Genomic DNA, 15,832 nt, shown 5'->3' on the forward strand with positions numbered 1-15,832 from the left:
CTTTGGCAGCTGAGAAGGTGATATTTTTAGACTCTGGAGTGCCAGGGCAGGGATGATGAAAGAAAGAGCATGGCAGATACCACATGGCAAACATGACATTGTCAAGGAAAAACATTTTGGTGCGTTCAGGCTTTATTGCAACAGATTTGCCTTGTTCTACTGACAAACACTCGGGGAGCGTGCTGATCTCTGACTTTGGCAGTGAAGTTGGAAAGGCAGAAATCGGTCAGTGTGGCGAGACTGGCAGAGCCTGAACATGCACAGCTCAGAGGTGAGAGGCAATCCTCAGTTTATAAGTGCACTACAGCTTTGAATGGTTGCATTTTGGGTAACTTTTCTTGCTGTGAGCGTTACCAGACAGAGAAACCTCCCACGCCTTCCACTGGTGCTTCCTTAATTCCCTCTCCAAAGAATTCTTCCTTCCTTAATCCCTGCAGGCCATCACCACACTGCTAGAGCTCCCCTTGCATCTCAAGCACGACCAGTACATCTTTTCAGACTCCTCTCCTCTGGAAAACTGGCAAGAAGCAGTTGGAAAATCCAGCAGGTCGGAGTGGGGGGACGTGAGGGACACCACACCGGCAGAGAGCAGCAGGCAAGGCAGATGACCAGCAGGAGAGCACTGACTTTTGCTCTTTCAAACTTTGAACTGCAGGAGGGAAGACAAGCTCTCCTCTCTGTATGGGGCAATGTCCACACGCCCTGGTATGCTTTCCATGGAAAACATATTTCTTTACAGTGGCATCTCTGGAGAGCATGCCTGAATGGGAAAAGATAGGCGAGTATTATCAAAATGGGGGGAGGATAAGTGTCTAAAAAGGAAATAACGAAGCCCTGCCATTTTCAGAGCTGATAAACATGAATGTAAGAAGTGCTATAAATTAATTTTAGTAAGGTGAGGCAGATAAGTAGGAAAAAGACCGAACAGAGAAGCAGAAGAAGAGCACTCACAGTTGGGAGGAGACAGGCAGACACAGCACTGAGTGGGGGGAAGAAGGTAACCCATCCACCTGATGCCATTTGCACAGGCTGGGAAGTGTCCCTGGGAAAAGGAATTGTACAGAAAACTTCTGGGACTCAGAAACTCAGAGTTGCCCAGAAACTCAGAGTTGCCCAAGACAAGACAACAAGTGTAGGTTTAGTCTGGACATAAGATAAGGAAATTAATAGCAACTGAAATACCATTCAAATATGCACTATCCCAGGGAGAAAGGAAAGAGGTAAATGGGTATATTATTTATGGGAGAAAGGGGAAGAAGGATGAAAGTAAGGAAAGGAAGGAAAGGAAGGAAGGAAGGAAGGAAGGAAGGAAGGAACATCTTCTTCTCCCATACCAACACGTAATTGCTCCAGGGCATGTCAGGGTCCCATGGCTAGGATTTTCCAAGAGCCCACTCACCCCTTGGCTTCAGGGGACAGGAATTCCTCCAGCCCTGCAGGAGAAGCCAGGCATCTGGGACCCAGATGCAGCCCTGGGATAACTGAGCTGGCCTCAGCACAGTGCTCCCTCTCTGCAGCTGCCTGCCTTCACCACCAGAAAACAGGCAAAATCACAGTAGAGCTGCTGCATTCCTGACATGCCATGTAAACAGCACAAGGCCACCTCAAACCTCTGGCCTGTCCTAATCCCAATTTACTGGAATCAATAAACAAGGAATTAGCAGCACTTAACCTCTCAGATGGACCACTCTCCCATTTGCAATCATCAGCTCCTAGGGCTGAAGAGGCTGAATAACAGAAAACCAGCATTTCAGTCATTTCAGTGGGTCTTTCTCTGTGTCTGACCAAAAAACCATCACCACTCTCTTCTTTGAAGGAAGACAGAAATCCAGATGTGGTCGGTACTTTGCACGCTGGCTTTTGATTCCTATTTTTTTAGACTTCTCCACTGTTTTCACTTAAATCTTGCATGTGGTTTTACACTGAGCCTGTTTCTCTTCATATTACCAGCGTGTCCCCCTCCATGTGGCCTCCTCCTGTGTGCTCGTGTGGCTGTGCCATGGCTGGTGTTGGGCACCTGTCCTGGCTGAAAGGAAATCAGCTGAAGGACATGTGGTTTATCTCTGCTGGATTCACAGAACTGGCTTTTTTGGGAGCAGCTCAGACATAGATATGCTTGAACAACTTGTGAAATTGAGCCTCTGACACCCAGTGATGCCGATGAAGGCAGGCTGGTGGTAAAACACTCCACTATCAGTCACAGTGGTCCAGGTGGGACATACGTCCTATTCAGTTGTCCCTGGTGTGGAACATCATCTTCTGGTAGATGGCCCAGGTGGAAAACTGAGCTTGACAACCTCTTAAATTGCCATCAAGAGCTCTCTAAGTCAGTAACGTGCAGAAGGGACTTGCTTCTGAGAAACAACCCTCCCAGGGAAAAGCTCTTCCCAGAAACAGCTCCTTCGCAGTGGTGTGTGAGATGTGAGGAGGAGCACGTGCCCACAGGGAGGGGACAAGGCACAGCTGCACCGCGGCCACGGTGGCTGCAACCAGCCAGCAAGGATTTCATGAGCACTCACTGTATCCTCCAATAACCAGTGGGTCACAGATGGGAGCTGCAGGGCACAGGGATTGTCACATTTAGCTCCCTCTCCAAAAACAACAGCAGCGCTGCAGTCCCTGCTCAAGGCACTCTGCTGGGGGGGCATCCCTGCCTGTGCTCACTGCAGGGTGACAGCAGTAAGTCTGTGTGTGCTGAGGGTTTATGTCCATTTCTCAGTTACCACACAAATTTATTAATAAACAGGTGAAAATACTACCCTATAAATGGAAATTACATAAGAGCCGTTTCCTGACCTCAGATTCTAACTAAGGTCACAAACCCACCTTCCTGCAATCACCAGCCACTCCCCAGTCTGGTCAGAGATGCTCCCTCCCCACTGCCTTGCCAGGACTGAGTTTGGATCCCTGAACCACAGTGGTCTGTATTTCCTTCCACTACTTGGGGTGCTCCTGACCTAACCCTGTCTGGCAAGAAGGTAATCTGTGCATTGACAGAGAAGTTCTGCCCCAAGGAGCAGCCAGAAGATCTCCAGCACGTTCATCCCAGGCTGGGATCCTTCCCTTTGCAGGCAGAACACCCCTTCCTCGCTCTGGTAGGGTTGCACCCGCACCCGCTGTTTCATCCGCAGCTCCCCGCTGCCGTCTGGCGGCAAAAATGCACTACGGATCTCCCTCTCAGCCCGGGCTGCTTCTCCCAAGACGGCGCCAGGCACTTGCACAGGGCGTGTGGTTTGGGGCCCCCTTCTCGCACCCTTCCTGGCCTCTCCTGCCCTCCCCTCCCTGCAGAGCCGCTCTGAAACTCCGCCTCTTTTCTGCAGAAGAAGGCTCTGTTCTCTGCCAGGAAGGAAGGGGATAAGCAAACGCTACGGTTTGACGGCTCCAACTGTGCCTCTGGGAATGAGACGTGTCTCCAACGCTTCTCAGCCTCTCAGGAGATCCCAGCTCCTGGCAGCCCTTTACCAACATCCCCAAAAAGTGCAGGCACTTCTGAGCCCCCTGATGCCCAGTTAGTTAGTTGGAAACGGTGAACAGATTTCCACCCCCGATTGCTGGGAGCAAAGCAGCCAGGAGTGAAGGGCTTATGGGATTTGCTCCTGCTAGTATTTGTGATAAACATCTCCTAGGAAAGGATTAGTGCTGGGTCGGGAGGTGGCCCCGCGGCTGCCTGGCCTCTGGAGCCCAGCAGGAACAAAGGGTGTGCCGAGTACTTTGTCACCATGGAGTGCCCCGGCTGCCAAGCCCTGCTGTGCCCAGGGATGACAGTGAGTCCGCACAGATGTGGCAGGAGGATGGAGAGCAGGACCACAGCGAGTCCCTGCTTCATTCCCATTTTATGGACCTGTGTGCAGCAAAGGTGACCTCAGCAGGTCCAGCCTGGTGATCCTCCTGTATTTTCTTTTATTGCTGTGGCCGGTAAAACCAAAACAACATTACAGCGCTGTGGGCATTCCCTCCCTCCTTCGAGTGGTTACAGAAGTAAATTTCCTTTCATTCATTTGTTGTCAGTCTGAGCCCTTGCCTGAAAGCATCTGGTAATGGGCAGAAGGTGTGTGCTGTGGAGATGTACTGGAGGTTTCTTTCATGAACATATCTGTGTTTATATTGTATCTGACCCAGGAGGTCCCTGAAGTGTAGGGTGAACCTGAGATGCAGCCTGTGAGGTCTGTGTTATCTTTGTAGGCATCTGGAAACCCTTTGGATGGGAAGCCAAGGCTGTCCACATCACCGACAAGCACCCACAAGATCCCTGAAGTCCTCCCTGGCATCAGACAAAGGGCTCTGATCTGGAGCTACTTGTTCAAGACAAAGTGGAGACAAAACCTTCTGACCGTATTCACACCAAACATTAATGCCCATCCTGACTCATTCCAAAGGAATACCAGAGCCTTTCCTCTGGGCTTCCCTGCCGAGTGTGGGCCTTGCTTCCACTGCTATTTGATTATGAGGCAGTGAAAGGAAATGATGCTTAGAGTTATTTCAGAAATCAAAGAAGAGCACTTCAATTGCCTTTTTGGCCTCCCAGTGATTAAAAGCAAGGGTGTGCAGGCAAGGCTGGTATTTAACACTGTTTCTAGTAATTCGATCTTTTACACAATTGTATCATGCAACCATTTCACACCCTAAAAATAAACCCAGGTGGTTTTAAAGCAAGTCCTTTGTCCCAGTGTGGGATTGGTCACTGCATTGTGACTGCTGAGAGCTGGTTTCTCATGTTTGGCCAAAGATCTCTGTTCTTGACACTTCTCAAAAACCTTCAGGAAGAGTAAATTTTTCTAACCTACAGCCTCTGTCTGCCTGTCTGTCTGTCTGTCTGTCTTGGCTTCCCAGGAAACAGCCCCTCACTGCCTGCCTCTGTGGGCCAGTACCCCAATAGCTGGGGAAGCTGAAGTCGCTCAGAAGGTCCTGGAAGAAGATCAGTGCTAGGATGGGTGCTTTGTCCCAGTGGCACCTCTGAGACTGCTCTTAGCCCCGCTTTGCAACTCAGGAGCTGGGACAGAAAGAGAAAGGCTCAGAATGAGTCTTCACTTCTGGTATCTTAAATGGTGCCCCCTAACTTGAGATAAGGTAGGAGTTATCTGCCCTTGCTGGGGGACAGCAGGGCTGGGGCAGCTTCACGCAGCGTCTGGGCTCCACATGAGGCCAGAGGAGTCACACTCCTGTGCACCTCTCCCCAGGGACTGTCCCCAGTACAGCTCCCCCTGCAGCTGCCATCAGTGTCAAGTACTCACAGATGAGCTTGACCTCGGCCAGGCTCTTGACACGCAAATGCTACAACAAATGATGGCCAGTAACCAGAAACGCATCTGCTCCCACACCCGTATCTTGACCTTGTGACCCTGGTCTCTCTCCCTGGTCCTGTGCCAGCTGGAGATGTGGAGGTTGGCTCTGTTTCATTTCTCCTTCAGATTTGGGAGAAGTAACAGAGCCTGTTTACGTTCCTCTGGACTCAGTGATTTCTGTGACGTGAGCAGCCTCTTCACTCTGCTCACACTGTGCTTGCAGCCTCACAGTGTGTGTGCCCCTCGCTGGCACCATCCCCAGTACCTGGGCTCTGTTCCCTGCCCAGCACACCACTCAGGGCATCTTTTGGGGGCGTGACAGCAGAAGAGTTTAAAAGAACAGCAGTCCAAGTGATGACCTGCTCTCATCTGCATCATTTGCCTTTGGTTCATTCCAAAGACATATTTCAAAACTTTGACACCTCTGACGTCAGAGGAGCTCTACAGAAACATCCGTTTGTTTCCCAGCACATCCAGCTGCACTGTCCCCAGCACCTTCTGCCCTCAATGGGCATCATCCCTTGTCCCATGCTGATGGCTGGACACTCTGTGGCCTCATCCTCCGTGTTTGTCTGGCCGAGCTATGGCCCAGGTTTATGAACAGGGTGACACAAGGCAGGACACTCAGCAGGGCTCAGGTTCCACTGGGTGCAGTCCCGCAGCACTAAGCAAGGAGGGAAGAGCAGCTCCATGAGGACCTGCTGCAGACCTCCCTCCAAATCACCCCCTTTCCCTTAACCCCATGTGGGACAGGACTGTGGTGTGAAAAGTCACTGTAAGGCAGAGGGACCACTGCCCTCCTGATTGCCCCATCCCTGCAGATATGACCTTACACAGCATCACCTCCCCACTTCAGAAGAATTCCCCTGACTCTGTGTCTGGCAAGCCAAGGGTCTCTCCTTCACAGGAGACCTATCAGGAACTCCAGTCTCCTCCCTGGAAAATGTTTCCTTAGAGCTGCCTGCACTCTGCCCCTCTCCAATGCCCTGCCCAGCGCTCCCTCATAACCAGGTAGTGCTGGCCTGTATCTGGCTTTCTGTACAAACAGGATAGAAAGGCTGAATAGTTCCATTTCTTCACCTCTATAATTTAGAAAAAGAGAAGCTGTGCTCCATGACCCCTCTTCAGACTTTGATGTATTTTGATGTACTCTGTAGCCTTGCAATTTTTCCCCCATATCATTATGGGATAATACTAAGTGTGTGTTAACATAAGAGCTGCCAAAGATGTTTGAAAGGCTTGTTTGTCCCTCTGCAAAGGGAAATCCTCCCCCTCCCTGCCATATGCACTTACCGCTCCAGAGATTTATTGTTCTTCGAACTACTCAGAAGTGCAGTTGCCTTTCTTGCATTGTTCTGTTTTATTTATTTGCTATTTCTGACATTCTGCTGAACAGGGAGTAGGAAAACTGGCAAAACATATGAAGACGACTTTTCTTGTGTGACAATAACACAAGGCAGGGCAAGAGAGGGATGTAATTAATATTTTTAACATATGTCGATCATAAAAGAAGGAGTATTATTCATTTGCATGTATCAATGCCTTTTGATGATGGGTTAAGTGGTGAATTTTGGCATTGCCTTTGTACTGATGTGCCCTCCAGTCATATTTAATATGCATACAGATAAAGGTCACCAAATTCCATTAGAAGAAAGCTTTTTCAAAAATTTCTCCAAACTATCCCTAACTTAGTGAGTATATATACTCATTTATATAGTTTTCCACAGACTCAGCTTTCCATCTTGCTTTTTTGGAAAATTACTTCTGATGTTTTTCCTATTTAAAGTCAATCATCTCTTCACCCTCACTGGGATGAGAAGCTCTGTAAGCAGTGGTCCTGCTCCATGTGGCAACATTCCAGCTGCCCAGGGATTGGTTTAGCCCTTCGAAATCTCGCTATAACTGAACACTTGAGAACATTTATGTGACCTCTTTGATATGCCACAGATATATAAATGTCAGGAATGTCTGCCCGAAATCAGTCTGGATAAACAGGCTGAGGCACATCTCTGATGCACACTGAGTTTGTACTCCGAGGGATAAATCACACAATGCCAGCCAGGATGCTGGTGGCAAAACCAACCACCTGCTCTTTTGCTTTGTGAAAGGAGGATCCTCCCTACAGATGCACATCTTAGGGAGGCATGGTAATTCTTGTCATGCCAAGGTTTTGTGGTTATTTCAAAATGCAAAACCCAGGAAACATCTCAAACCTCTCAGGAGGTCTGAGCCAGCTCATGCCTTCCTGGGAGCCCTGGTGGGAGCTGCAGAACAGAAATTGTCAGCAGCTGTCCCCGCTTCCTGGGAACGTGTGGTCAGCTATGTCTCCCTAAGGGGTGAAATAATGAATTGGCTTTTTCTTGCTATGTTTTGAGCCTTTCCTTCCTTTTATGCCTGTAAAAGCCAAGAATTCTAGGAAAATCTCAACATGTGTTGGTCTGAGCTCACAGAAGCCTTCCTGGGTGTGGGAGGTCAGGAGAGCACGTCCCCAACCCCACCATCTCAGTAACAGCTGAGGAGCTGTTACTTGAACAGACTGAGTTGCTTGGGACTGAGCTCTCTTTATTTCTCTCGAACTATAAAAACACTTCCTGTGAGAAGAAATTCTTTTGAATGAACCCTCCCATCTTTTTTTCTATGTGGCAGTAATTATTCTTGAGAGCAGTTCCACAGTCACACATTTGGATGTACTCAGTGGCTGCAAAAGAATTCAAAGGGAAAGGAAGGAAAAGTCCGACCTAGATTAGAAAATACGTCCATATTTGTACAATACAATTGGAAGGACAGAGGCTCCTTCGCGCTTCACAGCTGAAGGGTAAGTTGCTCATCTGAAAAATGTTCCCCCTTCCACTGTCAGGAAGCTCTTGGCATTGTAGGCTGCTGAAATACCTTTCTAGGGGAGGTTACTGCAGGTAGCAGTGCTGGACTCAGTGCTGCTGGCTTCTCTTTGCTCTGCTGCTGCTGCAGGGTAACGGGTCCTGCAAACTCTCTGGGTGTTTAAAACTCCTCTAAGCCTTTTGTGTTGATCATTTTTCTTCCCGAGGTTATTTCTTTAATCCCTGTCAGTGTTGCAATCCAGCTCACAGTGTCTCCCTACTGTGGTAATTAATGAGGAGGGAGAAAGGATTATTGGCTGCAATAAGAGGTGGCATAAACAAGCAGGGGCACAGAGAAATGCCTGCCGTGACGACTCGCTGGGAGGTGCGAGGACTTTGGTCCGGTGCTAGTCCAGCCTCCCTGTGGCAGGACCATGTTCACACAGTGTAACTTGGAGTGGAGAGCTGGGAAGTGGGAGAGAACATTTCAGTAGCTCCTGCTCAGAAAACCCACCCCAAGGTGCACCTGGGATTCAGGACTTGCCTTGGCTTAGGAGGAAATTTGGCCGCGTCAGCCTCGGTAGGTGAGGTTTTGCGACGTGCTGTTGTGTGCAGGGTGCTGAGGCTGTCCACCAGTGACAGTCCCCCCACCGAAGGGCGTTTGGCACTGGGGGAGGGTACTTGTTCAGGAGGTTTGCCTGTTCTTGCAAACACCAAGTGAGAATGGAAGATAAGCAAGTTCTGATGGTGACAACCAGGGACAAGAAAAATGCGTCCTTTGGGAGTTTAAAATCAGCTTGAAAAATCATGCATACGAGGGAGGGAGGAGGAGGGGAGAGACATCTGTGTTTGTTTATTCATTCATATTTCTACTGGCCTTCATTAGACTATGCTAAATTATGATGGTAGAAGAATTTTGTGTCTAACGATGATCTGGAGGGCGGGTGCGTTCTGTGGAAGCCTGTACAGCTACTCCTGGCTCAGATTCCCTTACACTCCACTGTCATCTGATGGAGGTGTAAGCTCAGATCTTTTGTTTTGCTTTGTATTTTCTTTTGTTAGTGGGCTGTAATCAGACAGGAGCAGAGGGAAATAAAACATTATTAAGCACTTCGAAACCTTTGCCCTTTCTGAACCTTTTAAAAAGGTTCTATTCTGAGGTGAAAGAATTAATCTTAGAGCTGGTGCATGAGAAACAGAGTGGGGTATGTTTGATATTTGGAGCAACACTAAGCTGAGACACTGTTACAGCCATTTCAGGTGCCTTATAACCCATACAGAGGTAGAAAACCAGACCCCCTATTGCTTCTTAGAAAACCTATCAAGGACATCAGGCATAAAATGTAATTCCTGTAACCTGCTTTAATGTAGTTTTCTATAATAGTGGTGTTCAACGATCACTTTGCCTTAACCTGCTTTCCTTTTTCCCTGGTCTGATGGGAGAACTCTTTGAGTGAAGGGAGAGGAAGGAAACAAAGCTGGCTGTCCCAGCAGCTCCAGGCTGTGCTTTGTGCTGTTAGAAGGGAACTATCGAAGTGGGTGTCTCCTGACATGTGAAAACATCATTTTCCTTTTGCTATATCCTAATGAATTCTGCAGTTTTTCCCCACACAGAACTTTCTCTGGTGCTTACAGGGAGAGTTTGTTTGGCTGAGGATTGATCAGAAGCCTTAAATGCACAGCTTCCAGTCTTTCCAGTACGAGGGCTGGCTCTAAAGCCTTCTGGGTGCCTGATAGTTGTTCTGCAGAACCCATCCCCAAATAAAGTGTGCAGGACAGATCTAGAGATTTTTATGCTTTTATCACATCCTGAATTACTCTTGCAGAGGGTTTTTCATGCAGGGGTTTAATTTGACGCTGTCCCAGCGTTGTGGCCATAAGTCTTTCTCCATACCCAACACACGATATCCAGAGTGTGTGCAGGGATATGTACACAGAGATATGTACCTTGGAACACTGCCTGTCCTGGTGCTCTGGTGGGGCACAACAGCCCAATTGGTTTCTCCTACAACATCAAAGACAGGGACGTGCCTTGGCGTGCATTTTAAAGCGGATGCCCCTGGGGAAGCAGATCACCAGCCTTTTGAAATTTGTCCATCCATTCAGCTCTCAGTTCCCTTATCTCTCACACCTTCCCTCTCTGCTTTTCCACTGCCTCATAACCCATTCTTGGAAAAGGGCAGAACGGAAATACTCCTTTAGGCCTGTCTCCACTGATTTCCATTTCCACAGTGCATATGATAACAGCAAGTCAGACTCCTCCTGGGTGTGAGTACCACAGGCTAGATCTTCCCTTTGTTTGCTCAGTTAGACCAAACCTATGCTGCCAGCTACCACTGCCAGCTGCCACATTAGCAAAGACTAAACCTGGCCAGAGGAGCTTCTAAGCAAGAAATCACATTTTCTAGGGCTTGGAAGAGTCAGTATGTTGGATCAGATTCATCTGCTCGCTGCCGTGACGGTCCTGGGAGTCCTGGAGCAAGGTAGGGACCGTTGGATGCACATGGTCAAATACTCACTGCAATCTACTGCAACTCCACTGATTTTCTTTCATTTTCATATTTAATGTCTGCTGTTGCACTGGCACTTTTCTGCTTTTCAGGCAGTAAACTGATATCTTATCTGGGTTTTTGGAAAATATTTAACCAAATGAGTGCCTGGGAAGCCTTTCCTCTGAGATGGTCTGCCTCCTTCATTCGGGAATTTCTTGGTTGATCTTTCCCTCTACAGACATGTAGAATTTCTTTCACTGGGTTTACAGCAGTTCATGGAGTGTGTGAAGTTATGAGCATACAAAGAGCTCTGCAGTGTGGAGATGTGGAAGGAGGGGCCGTAGGGGGTCACACAGAACCACCCAGCCATGGTTCCACATTGCATGACAACTTAATTCAGTGTCTGGGTGATTTATCTGTGGCATCAGTTCTGTCCTTACTCACTCAGAACTTGGAAAGAGGAAAAAAATGAAAGATTGAAAAGAAAATTGTGAGTAACAAAGTGCATCAGAGTTGTGTAACAGTTTCTGTGGAAATGAGGATATCTTAATTACACAAGAGAGAAAGCAGATAATACCTCACTGGTGATACATGACTGCATACTCCTCACTTTGCTGTTGCACTGGGTCATTCCTTTTCCATACCTAAAAGGCATCTGGGATTTTAGTCTAACTTTCTCTGCTATGCTGGGTTCTGGGGTCAGGAGGAGCCTGAAGATCTTTTTCCTCAACCTCTGGCCATCTCCTGACCCCACTGTGCCCAACCACAGGACTGACCACTGCTACTTTTCTCTCTTTTGCTGCAGCCTACTTCTTCCTCCAGGTGATCTATGCCAGGAGGTTGTTTGGCATTTCACCTCCAAAGACCTCAGGCCCACCCGAATTTGAGAGGGTCTTTCGAGCACAGTAAGAACCTCCTTCTACCTGATGTTTGCCAGATCTCATGTGTAGTGGCACTGCCTTTCCCCAGCTTTGCCATTCCTTTCTCGGGCCTGTAACTCAGCAGTTACTCACCTCTCTCAGGGTTAGTTAGTGGGTTGAAGAGCCAACATCAAGACTGGGCTGGCTCTTGAGTCCTAAACCAGCCATTGCTGAGAGAAATCACGTAGCAATCTGCTGTGCAGTGAAGGGCTGCTAAAGACAGTTCTTGGTCCACGAAGCCAAGCTGCTCTGGCCTTACCTGCTTGAGGGGCAGACCTTCCCTGCAACTCTTCCCTGGGCCTTTGGGACATTGATAGAAGGGTTTGGGTTGTGGCACTTGGGAAGGGGGAGTGGGGATGGTTCACAAAGCCTTTCTGTGCATAGTCTGACCTGGGCATCTTTTGCTTAATTTTTTTGTGCCCTGGAGACCCAGTTCCTTCCACTGTCTAATTTCTGTGAATAAAGCTGGGACAGGAACTGTGGGGAAAGGTGCAAACCTGGAGGCTTCTTATGGCAACATCTCTTCTGAAAAACAATAGCCTCCAGCATCTGAAAACTGCTTGGGGAACTAAAAAAGGAGGAGCTTCCTTCTTTCCTTTGTTTATGACCTTCCTCTTTCCTGCCAGGGTGAACTCCTCTGAGTATTTTCCCATTTTCCTGGCACTTCTGTGGCAGGCTGGACTCTTCTTCCATCAAGGTGAGAATATCCTATTACCTGTTTTGTCACTGGATCTGTTCCCTTAAGTGCTGGCTCAGTCCTCAGGTCCTGCTCACCTTCTGAACAATAAATTAAGCAGTAATTCTGACTCTGAGGGAGGGTAAAGCCAGAGGACATAGAATCTCTATTCCTTCACTTTGGGCTACCTCTGTGGCTCCAAGTGGCTCCAAAAAGCTTTTGGAGCTGGTGACTGTGATCTCTCTTAACCACAGGTCTGGCTGCAGCCTTGGGTCTGCTCTATCTCTACTCCCGCTACTGCTACTTTACGGGATACAGGGCATCATCTTCAGAAAGGTAAACACCTCTGCCAGAGCCTGGAGTGCCTGGTAACCCCTGGGGAGTTGTATTTGGGAACATAATGTGCTTTGGGGGAGCTCAGGACTCTCGGATGCTTCAGTGTTCCTGCATGACTCAGCCTTGTCTCTGATGTGTAATGCGGGCATGGATACAGGGCCGGTGGCAGCTACACATATACGGGGCAAGGCTGGAGCTGCACCGAGCCCTTTTGGAGGGTTTGTACTCCCTGGAGGCAGGAGCAGGGCATGGCACCCCACCCAGGGGGCAGGGAACAGCCAGGGGCTGCCTTTCCACCCTGCTTCTGCAGAGAGGAAGGGACCATTCCCAGGCAGGATACTCGGTCTCACCATCCTGCCTCTCTCCCACCAGGATCGCCGCCATATACTTTTCCACTGGAGTTCTCTGGATTCTCGTTGCAGTGTCTTCCCTGGGCATCCTGCATTCCTTGCTCTCCCACTACATGGGGCTGAATGTCCTGCAGCTTCTCACAGCGTGAGCCAGTCCTCTGTCCTTCATCAGTGTCCTCACCTTGGGGTCCTGCTCCCTCCTACCCTCCAGTAACAGACCGGCTGCAACTCACATAGCCCCCAGCAACAAATCCACCCTCACCTGAGATATTATCACCACCCTTCTCCCTGCCCAGCACCAGCACCAACTGCTGAGCTCTTCAGGAGGTATTTTTGCCCCCAGGGCACTTTGTGTGCCAAGCGCTCCATATCTGGCAGCTCCGCCATGTGAAACAGCAATGGTCCAAAACAATGAGAGTTTCAGGAAAGCTGGACACATAAAAGCAAACTCTTCTCACTCTGAGCCTCCCAGTGAGCTGCCCAAGGGAACTGCCATGTGTTCCCTGTTCTCCAGCGGCTCTGCCTTCAGCCAGGGAATCAAACACAGGTTCATGCCAGTTTTCCCGAGGCCCACACCTATTAAAGGCATTTGTTTGGAATGTGATGTGGTCTGAGGCATAGCAAAAGAGGTGAGGGGCAAACAGGAGCAGCCACCAAAATGTTGTGCAAAGGTCTGTCAGTGCCCTCATGCTGCTCATCAGCCATTGCTCATCAGGCTGCACAAACTCATCACTGCTGCGTGTGCGACTTCCAACACTGGTCAGCAACAAGGTGCACAATTAAAAAGACACTAAACTTGCTGTTCTAGGTGGCTCTTTGTGAGTCTGCAGCTAGCAGAGAACAGCAACACGAGTGTTTGAATGCAAGGTGGCTGCCTTGGTTTCCCTGATGTGCAGTTCAGCGCAGCCTGCAACCCTGTGTGCCATGGGAGGAGAGCTCTGAGGAGGGAGAAGCTGATTTTTGGAGATGCTGAACTCACGGATTGGGTGCTGAGCTGCTCAGCACCAAGAAGTGGGTGGTTTGCACAGTGCTCAAGTCCCACCTGCATGAGGAAGGGCTGGATTTTCACAGGAGTCCACCATTCACAACACTGATGTTTTTGGCCACTGGTGCATTTGGTGCCCTCCTGTTAGTGACACAGCTCAGGAAACACCAGGAATGCTCCCTGTGTCGTCACAGGGGGAATTCACACCAAGCCCAGAGAGCAAAAATAACTGCACGAGCGTGCTGCCAGTCCAACCACCCTGGAAAGCCCGCTGGTCACCCCTCCCTTCACCAGCAGCAGGCATATCTAAACTGTAAGAACAAAAGGCAGGGCTTTTTGGAGGAAGTGATTAATTCTTCACGTTGTTTCCTTTCCTTCCCTGCATTTTAAATTGGCTTACCCAGCAAAACCAGCAGTCTATTTTGCTTTTGGGCTCTCCCGCCTTGGAGCCCTGCCGCTGCATTGAGGCTGGCAAACACTGCAGGGGAAGGCTTAAAGCCAGACAAAAATAACTGTACAGCACTTGCCTCCACAAAGTTTTTGGTGCAGCACGGCCCCATCCTCACAGGAACCCCCGGGTGTCACAGTGAGATAAACAACTTTTTTCCTGGCATCTTTGGTGACACACTTCCAAAAAGGCTGAGCATAGTTTAACCCTGGCTGTGCCTTAGCAAGGTCTGGAGCTAGCAAGGGAGGGACAGACACCACCTGCCCCCAGGGAGATTTCACTTAGCTTTACATTAACAGGTCCCACCATCTCTTGAAGTTGATCCCCAGTCTTCACCAGCTATTGGTGCAGGTCCTGACTCCAGGTCAAAACCCCACTGTTTGGGGTTAGTCCAAATGGGTGCTCAGTGGTTCTGCAGACACAACCTCTGTCTTTTATCCTACAACCAATTTTCTAAGCCTGCCATATCAACCTGGAGCCACTATCCACCTCAGCCCTGCTTGTGTCCACTCTGTGTGTGACAGGGCTGCAGAATGACTCAGAGGAGGGAAATTAATGATTCAGCAGTGAGTTGTAGCCAGCTTCTCCCCTTGGATGCACAGCAGACCATTAAAAATCCTGGCATGACGCAGTCAGGCTCTGGCCTTGGTAGCTGCCATCGCTGATTCTGCCACAGAAAACCTGCCAGGCACATCACTGGCCCTTCAAGCCACTGTCAGAGAGGCCATTTCATGTGTCCCGAGCAGAAGGAAAGCTGCTCCCCTCCACTAGGGCTGCTGTCATTGCTCTGCTGCTTCATCAGTCAAAGAAAACAGCTTTGCACTGGTCGATGGTTCAACCATGCAGGCCACGGGTTCGGGATTTACCCATTTCACAGTCTGCTGCCCAGCACGCTGTGCTGGTGCTCTGTGGCACCACTTTGCCCACCTGCATCTGCTGCAGAGGTGCTGAGGGGCCAGTGGGCTGGCAGGGCTGTGCTGGGGGGCTGCCCCCGCCACCCCGGGCCACTGTCCTGCTGGTGTGAAGGCCAACCCATGAACTCCAGTTTAAGGGTGATCCAACCTTCACCGGCACTGCTGCACGGTTCATGTCCAGCACTGAGGGTGAGGGTCCCTCCTGCCCCCGCGATAGGGGCCAAACTCGCGCCGCCAACCCCGCTCCCCCCGGAATTTGTGTCCCCGCTTCCCCATGGGCTTTGTGTCCACCCTGCCACGTGGGATTTGGGTCCCTGCTCCTACAGAGGGTTTGTGTCCCCACTCCCCCCTTGGGGTTTGTGTTCCCGCTCCCCCCGGGATTCGTGTCCCCACTCCCCCCTGGAATTCATGTCTCCGCTCCCCTCGGGATTCGTGTCCCCAAGGCCCCTGGGATTTGTATCCAGGTTCTCCCCCGGGATTTGTGTCCCCGCTCCGGCCGCCCCGGCCCCGCCGCTTCCTGCCGAAGCCGGGAGAGGGCGCTGGTGCCCCGCGGCTGCGGCGGGCGGGGGGTCCGGAGGTGCCCGAGGGGTCCGGGGGTCCAACAGAATCGGCC

At 50.0% G+C, this 15,832-nt stretch overlaps 2 protein-coding genes across 3 annotated transcripts in view; one reads left to right on the plus strand and one right to left on the minus strand.

Moving 5' to 3' along the window:
- Window positions 1-15,832, minus strand: part of CANX (calnexin) — a 44,959-nt gene that overhangs the window by 22,409 nt on the left and 6,718 nt on the right. The gene's annotated exons all lie outside the window — the stretch shown is intronic.
- Window positions 7,939-13,672, plus strand: LOC126638387 (leukotriene C4 synthase-like). Of its 2 annotated transcripts, none has more exons than XM_050312230.1 (6): window positions 7,939-8,097; window positions 10,507-10,581; window positions 11,396-11,495; window positions 12,137-12,207; window positions 12,441-12,522; window positions 12,895-13,672. In XM_050312230.1, the coding sequence occupies exons 2-6, from the start codon at window positions 10,524-10,526 to the stop codon at window positions 13,019-13,021; spliced, it is 438 nt and encodes a 145-aa protein (XP_050168187.1). In that variant the 5' UTR covers window positions 7,939-8,097; window positions 10,507-10,523; the 3' UTR covers window positions 13,022-13,672. The 2 variants fall into 2 exon arrangements, with proteins under 2 accessions (XP_050168187.1, XP_050168188.1); XM_050312231.1 differs by lacking the exon at window positions 7,939-8,097 and adding an exon at window positions 8,533-8,678.

Source organism: Myiozetetes cayanensis, unplaced genomic scaffold (genome assembly GCF_022539395.1).
Source record: "Myiozetetes cayanensis isolate MyiCay16 unplaced genomic scaffold, myiCay2020 scf17, whole genome shotgun sequence".
In the NCBI taxonomy this organism is placed as follows: Eukaryota; Metazoa; Chordata; class Aves; order Passeriformes; family Tyrannidae; genus Myiozetetes; species Myiozetetes cayanensis.